General features: G+C 34.2%; 1 protein-coding gene across 3 annotated transcripts in view; it reads right to left on the bottom strand.

Moving 5' to 3' along the window:
- Nucleotides 1-20483, bottom strand: part of DPY19L4 (dpy-19 like 4) — a 48508-nt gene that overhangs the window by 9882 nt on the left and 18143 nt on the right. For all 3 annotated transcript variants that reach the window (XM_020968651.2, XM_020968660.2, XM_020968665.2), the window contains 11 exons: nucleotides 20309-20454; nucleotides 14612-14735; nucleotides 12477-12611; nucleotides 10691-10822; nucleotides 10497-10595; nucleotides 9847-9920; nucleotides 7981-8139; nucleotides 6643-6762; nucleotides 3909-4029; nucleotides 3035-3091; nucleotides 679-761 (listed from right to left, as the gene is read on the bottom strand). In XM_020968651.2, the coding sequence (XP_020824310.1) occupies nucleotides 679-761; nucleotides 3035-3091; nucleotides 3909-4029; nucleotides 6643-6762; nucleotides 7981-8139; nucleotides 9847-9920; nucleotides 10497-10595; nucleotides 10691-10822; nucleotides 12477-12611; nucleotides 14612-14735; nucleotides 20309-20454 (1250 nt within the window). The remainder of the gene's footprint in view (nucleotides 1-678; nucleotides 762-3034; nucleotides 3092-3908; nucleotides 4030-6642; nucleotides 6763-7980; nucleotides 8140-9846; nucleotides 9921-10496; nucleotides 10596-10690; nucleotides 10823-12476; nucleotides 12612-14611; nucleotides 14736-20308; nucleotides 20455-20483) is intronic.

Raw genomic sequence — 20483 nt, 5'->3', positions numbered from 1 at the left:
AGCCCATCAAATTATATATTTTCTTCAGAACAATGCTGTGAGGTGGGTACTGCTGACATAATTAGTGGTTCCACGTTACAGATGAGTCTGAGAGAAGTTAAGTAACTCAACCATAGTCTTATACTTAGTAAGTGGAAGACCTGGTATGTGAATCTTAAGACTAGGGCTCTTTCCATTACACTGCATTATGTTATTAGTATTCCATAATAACAGAATTACAGATTTAGAGCTGGAAGGGATTCCAGAGGCCATCTACTGACCGCCTTTATTTTACAGATAAGCAAATTGAGGTCCAGAGAGATTTGACCAGCATCGTACAGGTTATGTTTGCTGAACTAAATTATACATTTTACAGACAACATACTTTTTTCAGATATAGTTCAAATTCACAAGTGTAATACCTCTCAAAGTAAATTAGCCAAAGAAACATTTAACAAAACTACAAATCCTAAACTACAATGTTTTAGATTTGAAAATTTTATTAATTTTTAAAATCAGCACTTGAAAGTTTCAAACATTAAATATATCTAATAATTAACTTTTTAGGTGGGAATATTTCCTCCTTTGAATCATGCATTGAAGACAGAAATGAATTAATTAAAACAGCTAAACACATGAGGTATTTTAAAATAAAATTACATAGGATAAATTATGTTATTACTGAAGTTCAATTCTTACTTTATCCAGGTCATAAGTTCCACTGTATCTGGATCATAGAATTCCTGTAGTTCTGAAAGTTCTGTCATTATTCTTGGAAAAAACTAAAAGGCAAAACAAAAGCCCCAAAGGTATACATTATAAACTAAAAGTTCTAAACATTTTCATAATATTTCAAAGAACCTAAGATCTTAAAAGAAATATAGAATACAACACAAATTAACATTGTTTTCATTGATGCAAAGAATGTCATAGGTTTCTGCTCTCTTTCAATGAAGTGTCTATTTTTACTAAGCCTAATTCACATAGCTAAGTCATTTTTATGTTGAACTTTGAGTTCAAAAAAAGGTTCCTAAATAACAATTAGATTAATAATTATTTCTACCTATTCTGTCAAACACATCCAAATTTAATCCTAGTTTCAAATGAATGGTTTACACAAAGTTATTAGTAACTTTTAAGTTTCTACCAAGTTTCATGTGTCATACAAGCCACAGTATTTCTAGCATTTGTATTTTATAGATGCCTAGAAAACCTGGAATTGGTATAATATTTTATTCTCAACATTATTAGCTTTGTTGGTATCAATTCTTTGGATGTCTTTGGCTTCATAATGAAGACAATGTTCCAATTTCTTATTCCATCTTTACTTGCAATACAAAATTTGTTATTTCAGATTTATAGCTTATACAAATCATATTATGTAACCCATTTAAGACTGTAGGATCAATGATTCATAAAATCAATTATGCAATAAAGTCAGTGGCTTTCCTAAGATATTAAATTTTTCTTGAAAATCAAAAAATTAGGGGCAGCTAGGTAATGCAGTGGATAGAGCACTGGCCCTGTAGTTGGGAGGACCTAAGTTCAAATCCAGCCTCAGACACTTGACACTTACTAGCTGTGTGACCCTGAGCAAATCACTTAATCCCAACTGCCTTGCACAAAACAAAACAAAACCAAACCCACACACCAAAAAAACTATAAATTTCTTGTACGGAAAAATTTTCTAAAAATAGCCACACTCACATGATCTAATTAATTACTGATATTTACAAAATCCATTTGTGTATGGTAAGACTGCCTCATGCCAAAAATTTTAAGAGCTTCATAAATGGCAAGCTAAGAAAATAAGAGGAAAGCCACATGCTACATTATGAGTGTTTTACCAATTCAATTGTTATATGACTTTAGGGAAAAGCTCACACGTCTGCGATCTATTCTCTATTCTCACATCTTACAAATGGGAACAGCTCATAGGTATGCTATAACAAGTAAGAGATATAAGGTACTATTCTTAGTGTCTTAGTAACAACAATAATTTACTATTATTAGTGTCTTAGTAACAACAATAATTTGTCTATCTTGGGTTAGGGAGAGGTATTGGATCTGAGACTTCATTCTGTTGGTGGAGGGGACAGCCAGGTAAGGAAATTTTACCTACTAATGCAGGTTGGTACTTTCTTTGAAACTGGTCTTAGAGTTGTCCAGAGCCATGGTGTCAAACTCAAAATAGAAAGGGGCGGGGTGGGAACCCTCTAAACTATACGTAATGATCCCTGCAGGCCATATATTAACTTAAGAACCACACATTAACGTGTCTTATTGTATTTTTATTTATTTTGTTAAATCTTTTTCAATTACTTTTACTCTGGTTCCTGCTATGCATTTGACACCTCGTCTAGAGCACTGACTGAGTGGTTAACTGGCCTGCCCTGTATCACCCACATTACCAGGTGTCAGAAGTAGAACACGAACCCAGGTCTTCCTGGCTTCTAAGCTGATTCTCTACCACTATGACAGGCTGCCTCTTCATAGATTAGATATGAAAAATAAAATTGACAGGATTAAATATTTCTTGCATCCCAGTGCTAAACACTGCTTTTTAGTAAAAATAAAAGATATACTAAATTGTCAAACATATACTTGACTAGAATGTTTAAAAGAAGCTGGATTTTGTCTCTATGCAAAATTACCTAGTTCCTTCATATAAAGATTAAAATAGAACAGTATGTAGTTTTCATTTTCTCTATCTTTAAATCAATATTGTTTACCAATCAAAAATTAAAACACTAGTAGTATTAAGCTACAGTTAATAACATTTTATTTCTAATAGTATAGTCTCAAAAGATTTTAGCCTTTTATTATATATCTTTACAATTATAAATATCTAGAGTTTATCTCTATCAATACATTAAGCTACACTGTAGATTAGATAGAAAGCCTATTAATTTCTTTTTCTTTTTTTTTTTTATTTTTGGCTAGGCAATTGGGGTTAAGTGACTTGTCCAGGGTCACACAGGAAAGCCTATTAATTTCTACCACAATATAATAATGAGGGTCATATAAATTTTTAAATAATAAAAAAAAATCTTACCTCTTTCCATAAGCTAAAGCCTATAATAGTAGGTACAGCCATGCTCAGAATAAGAGCCTAAAACAAAAAGGGTCAGGGATCACTAAGATTTTCACATTCATTTATATTACTGATTATGTTACAAAAGATCTTAATGCAATCTAAATATTATAGAATTAGAAACTGAAGAGACTTTAGAGAAGTCACTATTTTAATAAAATCCTTCCTTATGCTGAATCAAAATCTGCCTCTCATACTTGCAAGTTTGCTAGTCCTACTTGTGCATGCTATGATAATAAAGACTATGTCCCATCTTCCTTCCACATGAACTTTTTGTTTAGGATATTGTTAAAAGGAATAACAAATAATTGTAAATAACATTTTGACTCAATATGTATAAAAATGGAGACTAAGTACACAACTGAAAATGGAAGAAATGAGTGAAGCAAAAGTAAAAAATAACATCTCCAACACATATTCAATGTGAATCATTTTAATATATGTTTGAGTACATACCTACTCAGCACATTCCAGTTACTAAAAGTAATAAAAAGCTGATGAGTTAGCTGAATTACAATAAAAAAGAAAAGTGGTTGGGTGCCAACTGTTAAATGTTCTAAGATAAGACTGCCATAAATTACTCAGGCACGGTTATCAGAAGAAAAGAATCTGATTATTACTATTAAACATATCCTACTGGGCTTATCTAACCTTAGAAAGAGAACCATAACTTTTAGTTAGGTAACTAACTTTTGAAGACTTCTCACATGACCTAATCATTTAAAATTTTTCATGCTTTATGTTTTTTAATCCCAATAATCTTATTTGTTTATTCTATTCTTTGTTACTTCAATTTCACTCATTAGCATTACAACACAGAACAACAGCAGCTCACCAAAAATATTGGGTGTACAGCCCTCAATCGAAGCCACTTGAAAAGGGTCATCCAAAGTTCAGGAGAACATACACCAAACGCTGCAAGCATGCACACATAAGGAGTCCAAAGATATTTCATGCTGGAGGAGAAAAAAAAAATTATGTAAAGATGAGGCACTGAACTTTTGGGAGAAATATTTTTTTTTTCCTGGTCAACACTTGAGCTATGTTTCTAACCCAGATGATACTGCAATATTAAATAAGGAATAGATCAAGCCTAGCCTTTACTTTTTGCCAACGATTAAATTATTTCATAGCCAATGACATAATTATCATACACATGGAAACTGTTATATGATGAGAGACTCAAAAGATTAGGACTCCAAACTACATAAGAATGAAAATCAAGGAAAACACACTCAAAAATCTATAAAGCCATGACTGGCACATAGTTTTCTACATGTAAGGAAATATTAATTACAAAGTAGATGGTAAACTCACACAACTCAAGAGGCAGTAAAGGTGAAAAATATGGATTTCTAAAATATTAAAATAAATTCACAAATAAAAGTCATCATAGATTACACTAAAGGAGGGGATACATCCTCTAACCTAAAAGGCTAACAGCAAAAAGAACAATATTATTCTTATATCTTATGTCCCCTGACACCTGCTGTTACTGACAGAATATTATTTGGATGTACCACATACACGACCTCCACATGATAATTTGTATCTACTTACATTAATCAAAAAGTATTTACATAATAGGATAGCTGTGGAACTAAGAAATAATGTTCATTCACTGAGTCAACAAATATGTACTGAACATGTACTGCCTGCCATGGTATTAGATACTTCACGATAACAAGAATAAAAAAGGCACGATTTCTACACCTCAGTGAAGTGTAGAATGACTATGAGAAAAATAGCTGGCAACTAATCCTCTAGTCTTACATTAGAAGTTTTTCATAAATTATGAGGAATACTAGTAGTAGGTAGTACAAATATTATTATCCTCATTTTACAGATAAGGAAACTGAGAGCTCAGACAGGTAAAACACTATGCTTATGGTGCAAAAGACAACAGAATTTAGCAGAAGGGTGGGGAGATTTCATTGGTAAGTAGAATGGTGTAAGTAAAGGTATGGAGCTGAGATTAGCAAATTATGTGCATAGCATGGCAAAGAGACTGGCATGTCTGGAGTAAAGAAACAGTTTCCTTAACTGTACATTGGGGAGAATAAGAGCACTTACCACATTAAGCTGTAAGAATCAAAGGAGAACCTTATATAATGTAAATTATCATTATCATCATAAAACATACTACTTTTCTTACTAGAGGGATGCACTTTTCATTACTTATTAATCACAAATAGTTAAGTCATTTTAATTAGTTAATAAGAATAAAATTACTCAAAATCAATAAAAAATAAATTAGGTACATTTAAGCCTAGTAAGAATGGAATCACTCCTGTGACCACAAGCAAGTCATCTGACCTCTCGGCCAAAATGAACTGCTAGTATTCCCCAATATCATCTTGCCCTCTCACAACTCTATATTCATTTGAGCAGGATATCCTTCAGACCTGGAATGCATGCCTTTACACATTAAAAACCTTCTCTGCTCCCTAAAGACCAGGTTCTAGATCTTCCACAGGGCCTTCTCTGATCCCCATGACTAAAAGAAATTCTGTCTTAAACTTATTACATTTTCTTAGAATCTTCCTTTGTACTTAATATACTCTACCTTGTATCATAATCATTTGTGTATTTCAGAAGTAACAAACTCATAGCCTGCAAACCGACCAAGTGTAGACCAAATCAGACTAAAGGTAATTAGGGGAGCAGCTAATTGGCACAGTGGATAGAGCACCAACCCTGGAGTCAGGAGGACCTGAGTTCAAATGTAGCCTCAGACACCTGACAACTTATTAGCTGTGTGACCCTGGGCAAGTCATTTAACCCCATTGCCTAGCAACAAAACAAAACAAAACAAACAAAAGGTAATTGGGAAATGTTTAACAAAATAAATAAAAATACAATGCAACATGGTCATATTAATTTGTGGTTTTCTAAGTCAATGTGTAACCATGAGGATCTGTTTCTATTTGAGTTTGAAACCACTGGTGTATGTACCCCCTTTGTTTGACTGGATGCTTTTTTATTTTTGAGAGCAATGTGTGTTTTTCCACATTTATGTCCTCAGTGCTACACACATAGTAGACACTTAATTCTTATGAAGTTAAATGATTGTCTGTGAAGTTTAGTAACTGATTAGGAATTCTGAGTTTGTATAGAGGTAGGAAAAAAAGGAGGAAGATCTGAAGATCTGAATATCAATAACACGAGAATCATTGGAAAAACTCAGATTAATTAAGCAATTATGGCACAAATTTAGCTTGACATTAATATCTGAAAACCCACTGTTATATGAAATTTATGTAAGGAGAAGATACATGAAAAATAATTATGCAAATGAAGACTACAAAATAAATTTTATCTAAATAATAAGTGAGATAATAATTTGTAAAGGAAATGAGGGAAATGAGAATGAAGGGGCATTCTATTAAATTTCAAAATGCTAAAGGAGGTAGATAACACTCCAGGATGAATTCCTGGAAATCATGAAAGTTTGCATGGATTTAGTTGCATATTCTCCTAAAATATGCACGTCTCCTAAAACAGCTTGTTGCCAAAAGAGAAAAATAATTCACCCTAAAAATACACAGGCCAAATAAATTTATACTTACCCTTCTAACACCATTGCAAGAGAACCCAGTAAAATAGTGTGAATTACATGATAAACTATTTCTGGTCTTTCTCCAATTTGACCATCTTCAAGGGTAACTATTTCTTTTAGGGGTTTGCCACTATGGAAACAAAATAGCATTTTTAATTTTTACAAATTCATATAAAAAATTCAAGGATGTTTTGCCCTCTTTGAATCAGGTCGTAACTCACAACTCAAATATTAAATGAAAGAAATATCAAAGATTTTTAGCATCTAGAAATATCTTGTTAGCCAAATATCTGGACCTACTAGCCTTAGCCATTTAATCCAGAGAGAAGACTTCTAAGTCTTTTCAGATGACTTCCAGAGAATGCCAGCTGCCATTACCTGATGCCAAACTGATTCAAGAATGAAAACCAATTTACTCACTAGGCAATGTTAAAATAAATGGTAGTTAAGAGTATCATGGCTAAAATTAAGCCCTTAAAACTAAACATTTGCAAAGAGCTTTTTAAAAAAATGATGAAAATGTTCTCAAGGACACAATTTAACTATTAAATCACCCACACTACCAAGAGGAACAAAACTGACCAGATTTTTAAAAGTTATAAACATCTTGCTGTTAACTAAATATTAGGCTAGTAAGTGAACTTCCTCTGTAAAAGCTTACTCAAAACAATAGGGATATTTCTTCCAATAACTTGAGTACAATGACAAAACATTACCATTTCAAAAGAAAATAAATTCTACTCTAATTCACATTAGATTATCAACTTCATTTTTACTATTGAAAATAGAAGCAATGGCAGTTACTTTTGTTGCAGAATCAACTCAACATCTGAATAATCAGAAAATAATTTGTATCTATCTCACAAAGTTTCACTACTTATTCAGATGCTGAGTTTATATTTGGCTAGACACCAGATTTTTGATTGTTTAAGATTAAGTTTCAATTTTCACTGGTTAACTACTCACAAATAACAGAATCTTACAAAACACTGAAGGAAGAACTGAACAATATTCTTATTTACCAGGAAATGTAAACATATTACAAAACAGGAACTTTACGTTTAGCTACAGTATTTTGGGCAATGATAATGATAGCTGAAAAATATATATATTTACATTTACAAAGTACTTCACAAAAATTTTTCTCTTTTGATATTTCTAACAACCTTCTATGTAGAGAGTATAAGAATTATCCCCCTTTTACAGATGTGGACACTGAAACTTCAAATTAGCACTAAATGATCTACCCCTGTTCTGACAACAGGCAAGGAGCTGAGCTGGGACTCAAACTGAGGTCTTCTGAACCCAAGCACTTTCGCCTATGCTTTGCTACCTTCTGGATACTTACTTGATTCTCCTAAAAATAGCCTGTATCACAGAAAAAAGGCAAATAATTAAAACTAAGATATAAAAAGGCAATAAAGATGACTGTGTCAATCGCAAAAAAAAATCCTGAGATGGAGCCTGTAGGGATTCTTGACAAAGGAGCCAATTCATTGTAAAATTCCTATAAGAGAAAAGAAAGCATGACAATGAAAAGGATCCACAGTTTTCATGTATACAGAATGTCAAATTACCTTTCAATTAAAAACAGAAAACTCCATTCTTCAAATATATTTGCAATAGCATAACAATGATCTCTCTTTGTATAAAGCATGATGCTATTTTTCTGGAAGCAAAGTATCTATGTTATATGTGAATCTGTGTTTTATAATCCAATCACTCACTGAAGGATTTTTAGCTAACTGCCCTGGATGGAAATAAAACCTATCATTTTGGCCTCATTAAGATAATATTCTAAGCAAGTAAAATCACTGACCACAGACATCAATGGAACACAATTCAAGTTCACAATAAGAAAAAAATACCTATTTGCTGATTTGAAATTTGAGGTTAAATATAACAATATTTTTAAACAACAGGAATTTAAAGTTAAAATGTTGCACAGAAACATATGGCTTTGAATTAACTTACAGTGAAACGAAAGGCTGAACTTAAATGCAAACATGCACTTTTCAGGTGCCTAAGCATGCATTTTTCAAAAGGGCCCTTTCTACCTTTAGCCTTCTTGACTCCTAAGAGACTCATCTATTCAAACCCATATTTAATCAAGATCTCCCCTTACAACACACCAAGAAGTGGTCAACCAGCTTTGGTTTTAAGACCTCTAATGAAGAGGAACTAATTACTTTCCAAAGCAGCTCAGCCCACTTTTGGTGAGCTCTAATTGCTACTTCTCTTAGTTCTACTGTCTGCAGTCAAGCAGAATAAGTCTAATCCCACTTGTAGATGGTAGCTCTTCAAATACTTGAAGACAACTATCATGTTCTCCCTCCATCTTTCCTCTAGGCTTAACATTCTCAGTTCTCACACAGCACCAACTAATTCTTAAAGGGGTTATGATCTGCATCTCTGACAGGTATACCCACAGACAAAGCACACAGATCCTTAAAGTACTGAAGTACAGGTCGCAATCTTAATTTGTATTATTAAATATTATAGTTTTAACTTATATATCTGTATCTGACTACAACGAAAAAATGGTTTGTCACATTATTTTACTTGTGCATAAACATGCTTTCCTACAAAAGAAACAACCTAGTATTTGCTTCATGGTTCTGGAGAAAGGGTAATAGAACTCAAAAGGGTTAACAAAAGAGGGGGCACTCCTACAATGTACTTGAATTCTGAGAGTTCATTACATTTGTCAGATTTTATGCAGAATCATGTACCTAGTATAGGAGAGTTCAAATTGCTTCTGATACAGGATCTTCCTTCTGGTAGAAAAGCTCCTCCTCTAAGTGTTTTAAATAAAAATCAACAAAGTAAATTTCTTTACCCAAGGATCAAACCAACTTTTCAGATGGCATTCTCAGTTCACTTAGGAAACACCCCACCCTAAGCAATTTTTATTTAAAACTGTCATGCCTTTAATATTGGCTCTAACTTATGTTTAAGTTAACATGGCTCTTTATTCTTTTAAACCCCTCCCCTATCTGACCTATCCTTTTGCTTTATCACAATAAGGGAAAAATCAGCACTAATGTGATTGGGGTTTTTCAAATTACATCTTCTCTATGTAAGGATATAAATGTAGCTTTTTTTTTTTAAATATGAAAAAAAAATCTCCTTAATTCTTCTGTAAATAACAGTTTTCTAATTTGAACAGCTTATTCTTTATTTTCTAGATAATAAGTAATAAGGTCAAACTTACTTAGTCATATTTAGTCCAAATTTTGCCTCAAGGAACTTTAACATGTGCCCATTTTCTTTGTGTGGGACAAATGTCTGAGGGAGTAAAGATATGTTTACATATGTTAATATAATAAGAATGAACACAGAGGAATAACAAGGCAAAATTATAATAATTAAGCATATGATATAAATGTTAACAATGAGCTCCACTCTTTATAAAGCAACACACAGCCTTTTCTTCTGAAGTGCATTTACTCCATTATGATTAGATTGGGTAATGGGAAGTAAAAATTTTAAGTGAAAAATATAATCTAGCATATTGTATAAAACAGTATATATTAAAAAGAAGACTCAAAGTTGAAGGAAAACAACTTTTCAGAAGGAAATCTCAGTTAACTTAGAAAATAAAATGCCCCAATTAGGAGTCCTCCTTTAAAAGTCTCATTATTTTGAATAATGGCCCCCATAACAGCTAAGTTATTTTGGCTCTTTCAAGACTTGTCCTCTCCTTGTTTATCAACTCAACTAGGTCTGGTCAATGTTCAAATGAAAATTATAATGTTAAAAACTTCATCACCTTGTTGCTCTCTTATTTTTAGTGGACAATTATATCCAATATATTTTATCATTCAGTTTACCTTTCTCTATTAATCTCTGAGAAAAGTTTACCTTCATTACGATATTCAGCATCACTGTTAGGGTAAATATCAAATAAAAATACATCACTTTCATCATTCTGGCTATACGAGTTCCTTTTTTCACATTCAGCTGTGAATAAAGATAAACATGAACTATAGTTCACTGGTTAAAAAAAGTGAAGCAAGAAAACACAACACCACAGAATAAAGATAGACCATAATTACCTGTAGGCATTTAGCAAGCATTAAGGAAGCTACTAAGCTTAATAAAGGAGATACCAATAAAGCTGGATTTTCAAACTGTAGTAAATATCCCAGGAAGAGGGACAACAAATAGATTTTGTACACTTCATGAACCTGTTGATACAAAATTAAAACCAATTCAAATAGAATACAACATGTGTTTTAAAATTTATTTCATTCTTCAATACTTATTTTATTCTTTGAAGTATCAAAGAATAAGCTAAATTTAAAAACATATCTTTTCTCTGATTTACCTTGGTTCAGTCATAACCATAAATGTTTGACTGAATTGAACCACAACTTAAAATTTTTTTCACGATTCCTTGTAACATGGGACAATGTCACACACAGTATGTACCAAACAGATGTTTTTGTTGATAATGAATTAAACTATTTCAGCTTAGAAAAAAAACATTTTGCACATGAAGGTAAGAGTTAAAATATAAGTCTCTAAATCAGAGTTTTGTACTAAATTTAATCAGGATAGTGAAATTTTTCTAAAAGTAGGTGCCAGGTAAAATTGTTTGTGGAACCTTTGTTACATAATCATGAGAACACTGACTTCTAAAGTCCTTAGTGATAACACCCTAAAGATCCACCACTTCTAGTGTTACTCCATGAAAATGTACTCTCTGGGTCTGTCCAGAGATTATACCAATTACATTTCTATTAAATTTGACATCCTAGTGAAAGGAGAAAAATAAATCCACCATGTGGTCAACAGCATACCCTACCTAATCATTAATAAATGGGTTACATAAAAAAGACATCAAAATACAAAATGATGTTTTGAGGTTTGATTAGTTAGGAATAATGTCATAAGTGGACAATCAGCCTAATGATATTATGATAGGGTTTCCCAAGTTTATGTCTGTAATATATTAACAATATTACTGCAAAACAATGTGGATCAGGGTATTTGCTTTTGAAATATACAAGTATTTAATTCTGGAAAAGAAAGGTAGATTTTTTTTAAAAGCCAACAACCCACAGGAACATTTTACTAGAAGTTAGGATACATGTGTACAGGTTATCAAAATTACTAGTGGCTAAAAGTGATCTGCTTGGAATAGCACAATTAGCTAGCAAGTTAAGTGTAAAAAGCTACTGCAGAGAAAAAGGAATCTTTCAAAAACTGAAAAGATAGTCCATCAATATAAAGTATAACAGGTCAGGTGTGAACTAGATATTAAGTCAGCAAAAGAGGAATTTCAGGAGTCCAAAGTCAATAATTAAAAGAGTCTTAAAATACAACAAAGAGAAGAAATCAGTTTGCTCCCCCCCCCATCTGACATTAGTGAGGGGATTTGTGGCCTCAGGAATGAAAAGAAAATCTCATGTGATAGGGAGCAGCATCTGGGTGAGAGACAGCTCAGATGCCATGAATGTTTTAAGGAGCTGCAAGACCTTAAAGGGTATGACTTCAAAAATATTTGTTCAGGGGTTTTGAGAAGAAAAAATAAATGTTTTATAATTGGATAAAAACCCCTAATTAAAAAAAAAAAAAGATTTCCTGATGCTTCTTCACTGGTTTTACATTATAGGTACTTCTGGTTATTCTTCCCATTCCCAAAGTAAGCCTCCCTCAAGGGGATGGCTTAAACTTTTAGGTGAAAGTAGGATATTGTAGACTTACAGAACAAATTTCTTTCTAATGTTTACTGATAATAATATTTATTCTAAAGGCATAATATGTTGAAAGCATAGACAAAAAGGAAAACAATGAACTGTTTGTATTTAAAATAAAAAATTCAAAATGTCTCAATACCTTGTCTGTTTGCATGAGGGAAAAGGAGTCTAGGAGGAATAAGGAGATTGCTTGAAGAAACAGAAGATAGTGGCTGTATTCCCACATCATCATGAAAGTATATGTTGACGCACTCACCAACAAATAGCAAAATCTCTAGGGGAGACAAGAGGTATAACCTAAATATCAACAGTGTTGTTATTGATATCCAAGGTCATCCCCATGAAGCTGGGGCCATAGAACCCATTATAAGACCTGGGTAACTTTAAACTACAGTAACTCTCTATATTTTAATCCATTATGAGACCACATAATTATTATTGGATAATAATAACAACATTGAGTGTCTTCTGAATAAGGAATCTTTGGAAGACAATCAGTCACTACAGAGGCAGCTGGACACAGTGTAACAAAGTCAATCTTGGAATCAGGAAACCCGTTATAAGCAAGTGATAACATGATCTATTTCATAAAGTAGTCATAATTAAAGCACTTTGCATACCCTAAAATGCTATACAAATGTGAGTTATTGCTATTGGGAACATTTCACAGCAGAAAAATAGGGATGAGAGAAAAAGAAAAAAAGAAAACATGAATGTTAAAGGATATTCTACTCCAACCAAGTTCGTGCACACACATATGAAATCCTAACAAGATCGGATTTTTTTAAAAATATAAAAGTAAAGAAAGAAGGAGTAAAAGAAAGGAAATGAAGAAAGAGAAGCTGAAAGCACATGCAATTCATTTCTGTTAGTCTGCTTCCTTTCTTTAGAAGTGTAGCCTATTAGATAATGGAAGAATTGTTTTTCTCTGAGACAAAATATCATCATCAGGAAAGTATCCAATAGGCTAGGTCTGGACTGAGCTCAAAAAGCAAAAGAGCTATCTATTCCTAACTCTGCCAAGTATGACTTAATTTGAGTACCTTAAAAAAAATCCCCCAAACCTATTATCATAAACATTTAGATAATTTCAACTAAATAAAGCAAATGAAAGAAAATTATAAATCCATAGTGTTTTCACCCTAGGCCTTATTGTGGCAGGAAGGTGACCTTGTATCCCTGAAGGCTGTCAGAGAGTACCAGCTCTGGTAAGTTTTACCAGACTAGGAAAGTTTTTAAGCGCAATGTGGCCAAAGCCTTATGTCTCCTTTCTAGCTAGCCTAACTAAGCAAAGAGAAGCTCATCTTTAGTAAGCAGGCAACTAGTGATGAACTCTAACTTATAGAAACCAATGAAACAAAGAAAAATACAAAATTACCCTTAGTCCTGTGCAGGTCCTCTTCAAGTGACATTAATGGGCAGAAAGTGCTAAGAATTACATAGCTGTTAGGTTATTTATAAAAACTAACTTAGCTGGTCACAGCCTAAATTTAAGACTCTTGTGTCCAGTGACTAACAAGGAGAGATAAGGCCAGAGGAAGTTAAGTCATTAATCTTAACAATCTTAACGTAAATTAAATCAGAAGACAAAAGGAAGTTGAAGCTAAATGGAAGAATGCCTTAAGGCCCTCCCTCCTTAGAGAAAGGAGTTAGCTGAGTTAGTTCTTATCATGACTACAAGAAAGTTCATTTCATGGGACTCCTGGATATTATGTATCACAGTGTCCATGACAAGCATTTTAAAAAGACTATCATAAAGAAGTTATCTTACATGTAAGCATCTGTTGCAGGGGATAAGGAAGCAGAAAAAAAAATCTATGAAGAACATGGTAAGACTTCAACGCAAAGGTGGACAGGGGAACAATAGTGAAAAATATGTTGGGAAATGTTCAGGAGTAAGAAATGAAAGACGACAAAGGTTCACAGACACTCTCTCTAGACACACACACACACACACACACACACACACATGGGGGGGGAGAGACAGAGAGAAGGGAAACAGAGAGAGAAAGGGAAAGAGGAAAGTGAGAGAAAGGAAAAAGGAAACATTCATTCTCTTATGCTGTAAGGCAGCCTGATGCACCAAAACTGGGAAAGGCAATTACAGTAAGATCTATTGACATTTCTATGGTTCAGCCACTGATGACAGAGCTTAATCTAGAAAAGGATTAAAAAACCATATTTGATCCCCAATATACCTAAATTTGAAAAATGACAAGTTATTTTAACAGGGTAGTACACATGAGCTCAGCAAACTAGAGTTCAGCATTTTACCTCTACAGAAGTATTTATGTTGTTTTTCAAATAGCCTGTAAGAGCAGCAACTTGACATGCAAAATATGGTAGTGCCCAGTTTTCTCTTAAAGGAATAGAATACTCAATTCTTGTTGTATCTATCCTAAAATGAAAACACAGCAGAAAAGTCAAGTTAAGTTAGCTCACTGGAATGTCAATATAATTAGAAACTTCATCTGGTTATTCGTGCCAGCCTCACTGCAAAAAATAGCTAATATCCCTACCAAAATTTCTTGGTTCTTCACATTTGAAGAAGCTTTGAAAGAGTTTTGTTTATGGCTGTAACTAAAAGGCAACTAACTACAGGACCAGCAGCCCTTTCCATACAATTTGCACGAAAAGAGACATATCATTGCAAAATATACTTGCTGATTATAAAGCATGTTTTAGTTCTCTTAACTTATGTTCAAAAGAAGCCATCATATTTCTAACTAATGCCAACCCAAGATCAACTGCTATTATTTTTCTGGATTACACCCCTAAGCTACCACAAAAAAAAAAAGTCACAAGGACACACTGCAGTTGTGCTATAATTGTGTGTCCCAGTGACATTTTTTTTCTCCATAGGTACTTTAAGCTACCCTACAGCACAGCCAGGGAGGCAACATGGCATAGTGGATAAAAGGTAGGCCTCGCTGACAGAAGCATCTAAATTAAAGTCCTTTCTCTGTCTGACATTTAGTAGCCACGTGAATGTAGGCAGGTCACAACTTCTCAGTGGCCCAAGCACTTCTCTTGGACTATAACTTATAGACAAATTTCTGATTTTCATCTGTGAAGAGAGTTGCATACTAGGAGTTTCTCATATCAACGAAATCATAGGTCTAGATCAAAACAAATAAGTATTCCAAAGTTATCCTGGGCTACTGTCCATTCCGCCACAAATCCCAATCAGTGAAGTTATATTGCAGCAAGCAATTTCTATGCTAGCTGACATGGCACATTTTAAGACCTAATTTTTTATTTTATCTATCTAAACCTGATTTAAATGTTGCAGGGAAATTTTGGTGAGGAAAATTCCCCTCTACCAACGTAGAACAGCAACAATTCTACAACATACAGATTTAAGAGTTGCCTGGGGAATAGAGAAACTAAGTGACTTGCCCAGTGTTACAGTCCATTATGTCAGGGTCTGGACTTAAAGCCAGGTTTTCATGACTGACACAGGCAAGTCTGCCCACCATACCACGATGCAGTATCAAGCTGGGATATAGCATTTAAATATATTAAGTATGGCTTGAGGTATTGCCACCAAGTACGTTCTAAGAAATGATTGCGGCATCATGGTAAGTTTGAGTCACTGATACAATATGGAATTTTAGGCCACACTGAGGCTATTCTCCAGTCTACTTTAATATATGCTTTCTTTCCCCATTCAGTCATCTACTCCATTGCACTGCCAAGTACACATATGATGCAGGATTTCCTGACTCCTTTCAATTTGGAAGAGATTCTATGTAGCTTCCTGGTACAGACTACAACACATCTATTTCTCATCCCTCTCTCATCCATTCCACTGCACCATCTAAATTTGCAAAATGATCTATGATTTCTTACATGCTGTATGAGTGATTCCAGACCATCATTAGGATAAAGATGGTTCTATAAGCCTATCTCAAAGACTTTTTAGTAATATATCATTAAAGTATAGTGTTTGTAATACCACTTCTAGGGCTGTATCCCAAAGAGATCATACAAATGGGAAAAGGACTCACATGTACAAAAATATTTACAGTAGCTCTTTCTGTGGTGGTAAAGAATTGGAAATTGAGGGGATGCCCATCAATTAGGGAATGGCTGAACAAGCTGTGGTATATGAATGTAATGGAATACTATCGTACTATAAGAAATGATGAGCAAATGGACTTCAGAAAAACCTGGAAAGACTTGCACGGACTGATGCTGAGTGAAGTGAGCAGAACCAGGAGAACACTGTACACTGCCACATTGTGCAATGACTAACTTTGATAGACTTAGCTCTTCTCAGCAATGCAAAGATCTAAGACATTTCTGAAAGTCTCATGATGGAAAATGCTAACCATATTCAGAGAAAGAACCACAGAGTCTGAATGCAAATTGAAGCATACTATTTGCTCTTTTTTTTCCTTCTGTTTTGTTTCTTCTTTCTTGCGGTTCCTCCTATTGGTTCTAATTCTTCTTCACAACATGACTAATGTAAAAATATGTTTAATAGGAATGTATATGTAGAGCCTATATCAGATTGCACGTGGTCTTGGGGAGGGAAAGGGAGAAAATTTAAAACTCAAAAGCTTACAGAAGTGAATGCTGAAAACTAAAAATAAATATATTGATTTTTTAAAAATTAAGTGTGCTGTTTGTATGCATTTCCTTGAAAATTGGAGTATAGTTCAACATTCTTTTAAAGTCCATCACTAAAACCTGTAGCATGCATATACACAGTTTGAATACAATGGAAATTATCACACTCTCTGGAAGAAAGGATGGACAGGATAGGACAGGACAGGATGGGGCAGGATGCCATAAACTCTAATATTAATGGCTATACCACCATAAAATAACAGGAACATTTTTAGAAATGGGCAGCTAAAATGTTTTCCAGGCAACCAGCGCCCAGGTCTTCAGATGATGTCAAAAGGTTTCCTAAAGTTGATGAATACCACAAAAAGGCTTCAATATACCATCATTTTCTAGTACAGTAATAAATTAGAAAATAATGGGTAATTACTTGAAAAGCATGTTTCAATCAGTATGAAATATGCTGACAGAACTTAACTTATTAGGGAAAATTTTCTACTAGCCCCTCCTCCTCCTCCCTCCCTAGGACACAGCATCATTCACTAAAAGAGACAAGAGAGCAGGGACTAACACCAACACTTTATATTACTCCTATTCCCTATAGTTCCCAAGAATTCCCTCTTCCCCACATATTGAGGAAATGGTGTTATTACTGGCTTTAGGGCTGTCATATCCTGACTTGTAAGTGCTATGACTGCCTAGACCTTTCACTTAAATTTTTAAAGAACTGCTTGCTAGTTCCTTGATGAATTTAAAAAACATGAGTGTCCAACAAGCAAGTTTTTTTTTAAAGAGGTATATTTTGTATAAGGCAAACAATCCTCTATGTGCCAAGAGCAAGACCTCAAAAGTAACCTTCTTTGTCTGCAAAAACACCTATGCAAAAATTCCTTGTTGTTTCTGTGCTTCTAGATTACAGAAATAAACTATAACAAAATCTGGGAGTTAGCATGGGAATCTGAAATTAGCTACAGAATCTTAAAGATGGAAGGGCCGCATCTAGTCTCTTACAGCAGTAGTAGTGTCAAATCTAAATAGAAATGGGAATCACTAAACCATGTATAAAGATCCCTGCAGACCATATACTGGCTCAGAAAACCACATACTAATATTATCTATGTCTTACTGTATTTTTACTTATTTTGTTAAATATTTCCCAATTACACTTTAATCTGGTTTGGGCTGTACTCAGGAGTGTTGTGAACATCATGAGGATCATGGTCCACATGTCTGACACCTCTGCCTTACAGGATATATGAACCTCACTACTATATCCTCAACAAGTAATTATCTAGCCTCTAATTAAGAGTAATTTGCTACCTCTAATTAAGGGCAATAAGGCAGTCTATTCCATTTTCAGAGAACTCAAAATTTTTCTTCTTCATATTGTATCAAAAATCTACCTCCTTATAATTTCCACACTAGTTCTTCTTTTAGGCAAGATAATTCTAAACTCTCTTCTATATATGACAGTCTTTCAACTATCTGAAGGCATATTCATATCTCCTACAAATCTCTATTTCAAATGAAACACACCTAATTTCTTTTATTGATCCTGATAAGGCAAGGTTTAAAGCTCCTGCCTCCTTTTCCTCCTCTCACTGCCAGAAGTCACCAAGGTCAGAATGTACTTAGCTAGTTACCTGTCATAACAGTAAGAAGGTAATTTGTCAAAGTCAAATATACTTCCAACTAGTGCAAATTCTATAACTTCTTTCAAACCAGACTGCCTTTAAGTAAGCCTTCTTCCCTCTACTCCTTGTCTGATACTGAAACATTCCTCTTAATCCTGGAAGCAAATAATCTGTCTGAAGCCATAGACAACTACTGGTTCCTTATTTGTGATGGTTATCTTGATACTAAAAAACTTTCATAATTCATAGCATTGCTCTATTTCTCCTCCTATCTCACCTCAGTTTCCTTTGCTAAATCATCATCTACGTTCTGTCTCTCTTTTCTTCTCTTGATGACCTATCATCTCCTAGGAGTTAAATTATCATCTCTATGATGACTCCTACATTTATATATCCAACACTTCTATCTCTCCTGAGATCCAGGTCCACCATCTATCTGTTTAAAGGACATCATTAACTAGATGTCCCATAGTCATCTCAAACTCAAGTTGCTAAAACCGATTTCATTATTTTTCACCTATAAACACCTTTCCTCCTAATCATTCTTCAGTCAAAGATATGTGCAATATCATAGTTATTTTTTGATTCTTTCCTCCTCACTATCTCTCAAGTCAAGTCAACAGGCACTAAGCAAGTGCACCTACTGGGTGAAAGGCATTGTACTAAGTGACGGGGATTCAAAGAAAGGCAAAAAAGTCTCCGACCTCAAAGAGCTTACAATCTAATGGGGAAACCAACATGTAAACAACTACGTAGAAATGACATACAAGCAGAATTTCAGGCATGCAGTACAACTAGTGAAAATACACAGAGTTGAAAGGAGTGTCTTATTCAAGGAACAGGCCAATGTCACTGGATAGCAAAGTCAATGGAGGGGAGTATTCCTATGTCCAAATAGTTGCCAAGTCTTACAGACTCTATCTCCTCAATTTATGTCACATATGTGCCCCTCATTCCATTCACACCACAACCACCCTGGTTGGTTACCTTTCATTATCTGAAATGAATTACTACCATAAATTCCTAATTGGTCTTCCTCTATCCTCCAACAGTTGCCACCAAAGGGACAGTTTTGAAGATGTAACCAATTCCTTTGCTCAAAAATCTTCTACTGTCTCTTGTATAAAACAGAAACTCTTCTGATTACAGCACTTAAAATTCTTCACAATCTGGCTACAACATACCTTTCTAGATTTATTTCCCATTACTTGTCCTGAAGTACTGTGGTTCCACCAAATTAATCTACTTTCTGATACCCACACATAGCTCTCCATCTCCACCCCTATCTCCTACTTAAGCGTCTATGCACAGACTGTCCTCCTCACATGCTCACCAATCTCACTTCTATACCTTGGAATTCCTAGTTCCGTTTGGCCTCAGCTTAAGTTTTATCTCCTACATGAGGCATTCTTGAGCCTCCTGTGTTTAATGCACCCCACCCCAGTCTCATCAAAATTACTTGATTTACTTGGCATCTATTTTATATTTACTTATCTGTGTACATGTTGGCATCCTCCCAATTCATTTTTTACTTTGTGTCTAGCACAGTGCCTGGCACAAAGTAGATGCTTTATGAATGCTTGTTGAAATTAATTTCTCTCAGCAGTAGGCTGTCAGTTTTAAACAAAAGGAGAGGGAGGAAAGGAATATATATCTAATTCTGACAATAACTGAAAAAAAATAGGGTCACAAAAATAAGTATGGCTACTGAGGCAAAAAACATCCCAAATGACCTTTGGTAAGTAACAGAAGATTATTTTCTTACCTATTAATAATGAACCATGCAACAGTAAGCATTCCTGCTAGCCAAGTTCCACTCATAACCCAGCTTGTAACAAACAATGCAGTCACATAAATTCCCTGCAATCCAAAAACTATACCAATGTAGAAATATACTGGCTCGATAACCTCCTGAAATAGGGAAATGAGTAATGTTAGGA

This window comes from Phascolarctos cinereus, unplaced genomic scaffold, assembly GCF_003287225.1.
Source record: "Phascolarctos cinereus isolate Bilbo 61053 unplaced genomic scaffold, phaCin_HiC Scaffold_4;HRSCAF=312, whole genome shotgun sequence".
Lineage (NCBI taxonomy): Eukaryota > Metazoa > Chordata > Mammalia > Diprotodontia > Phascolarctidae > Phascolarctos > Phascolarctos cinereus.
The sequence above is the reverse complement of the archived record's forward strand: the minus strand, read 5'-3'. Positions and strand labels throughout refer to the sequence as shown.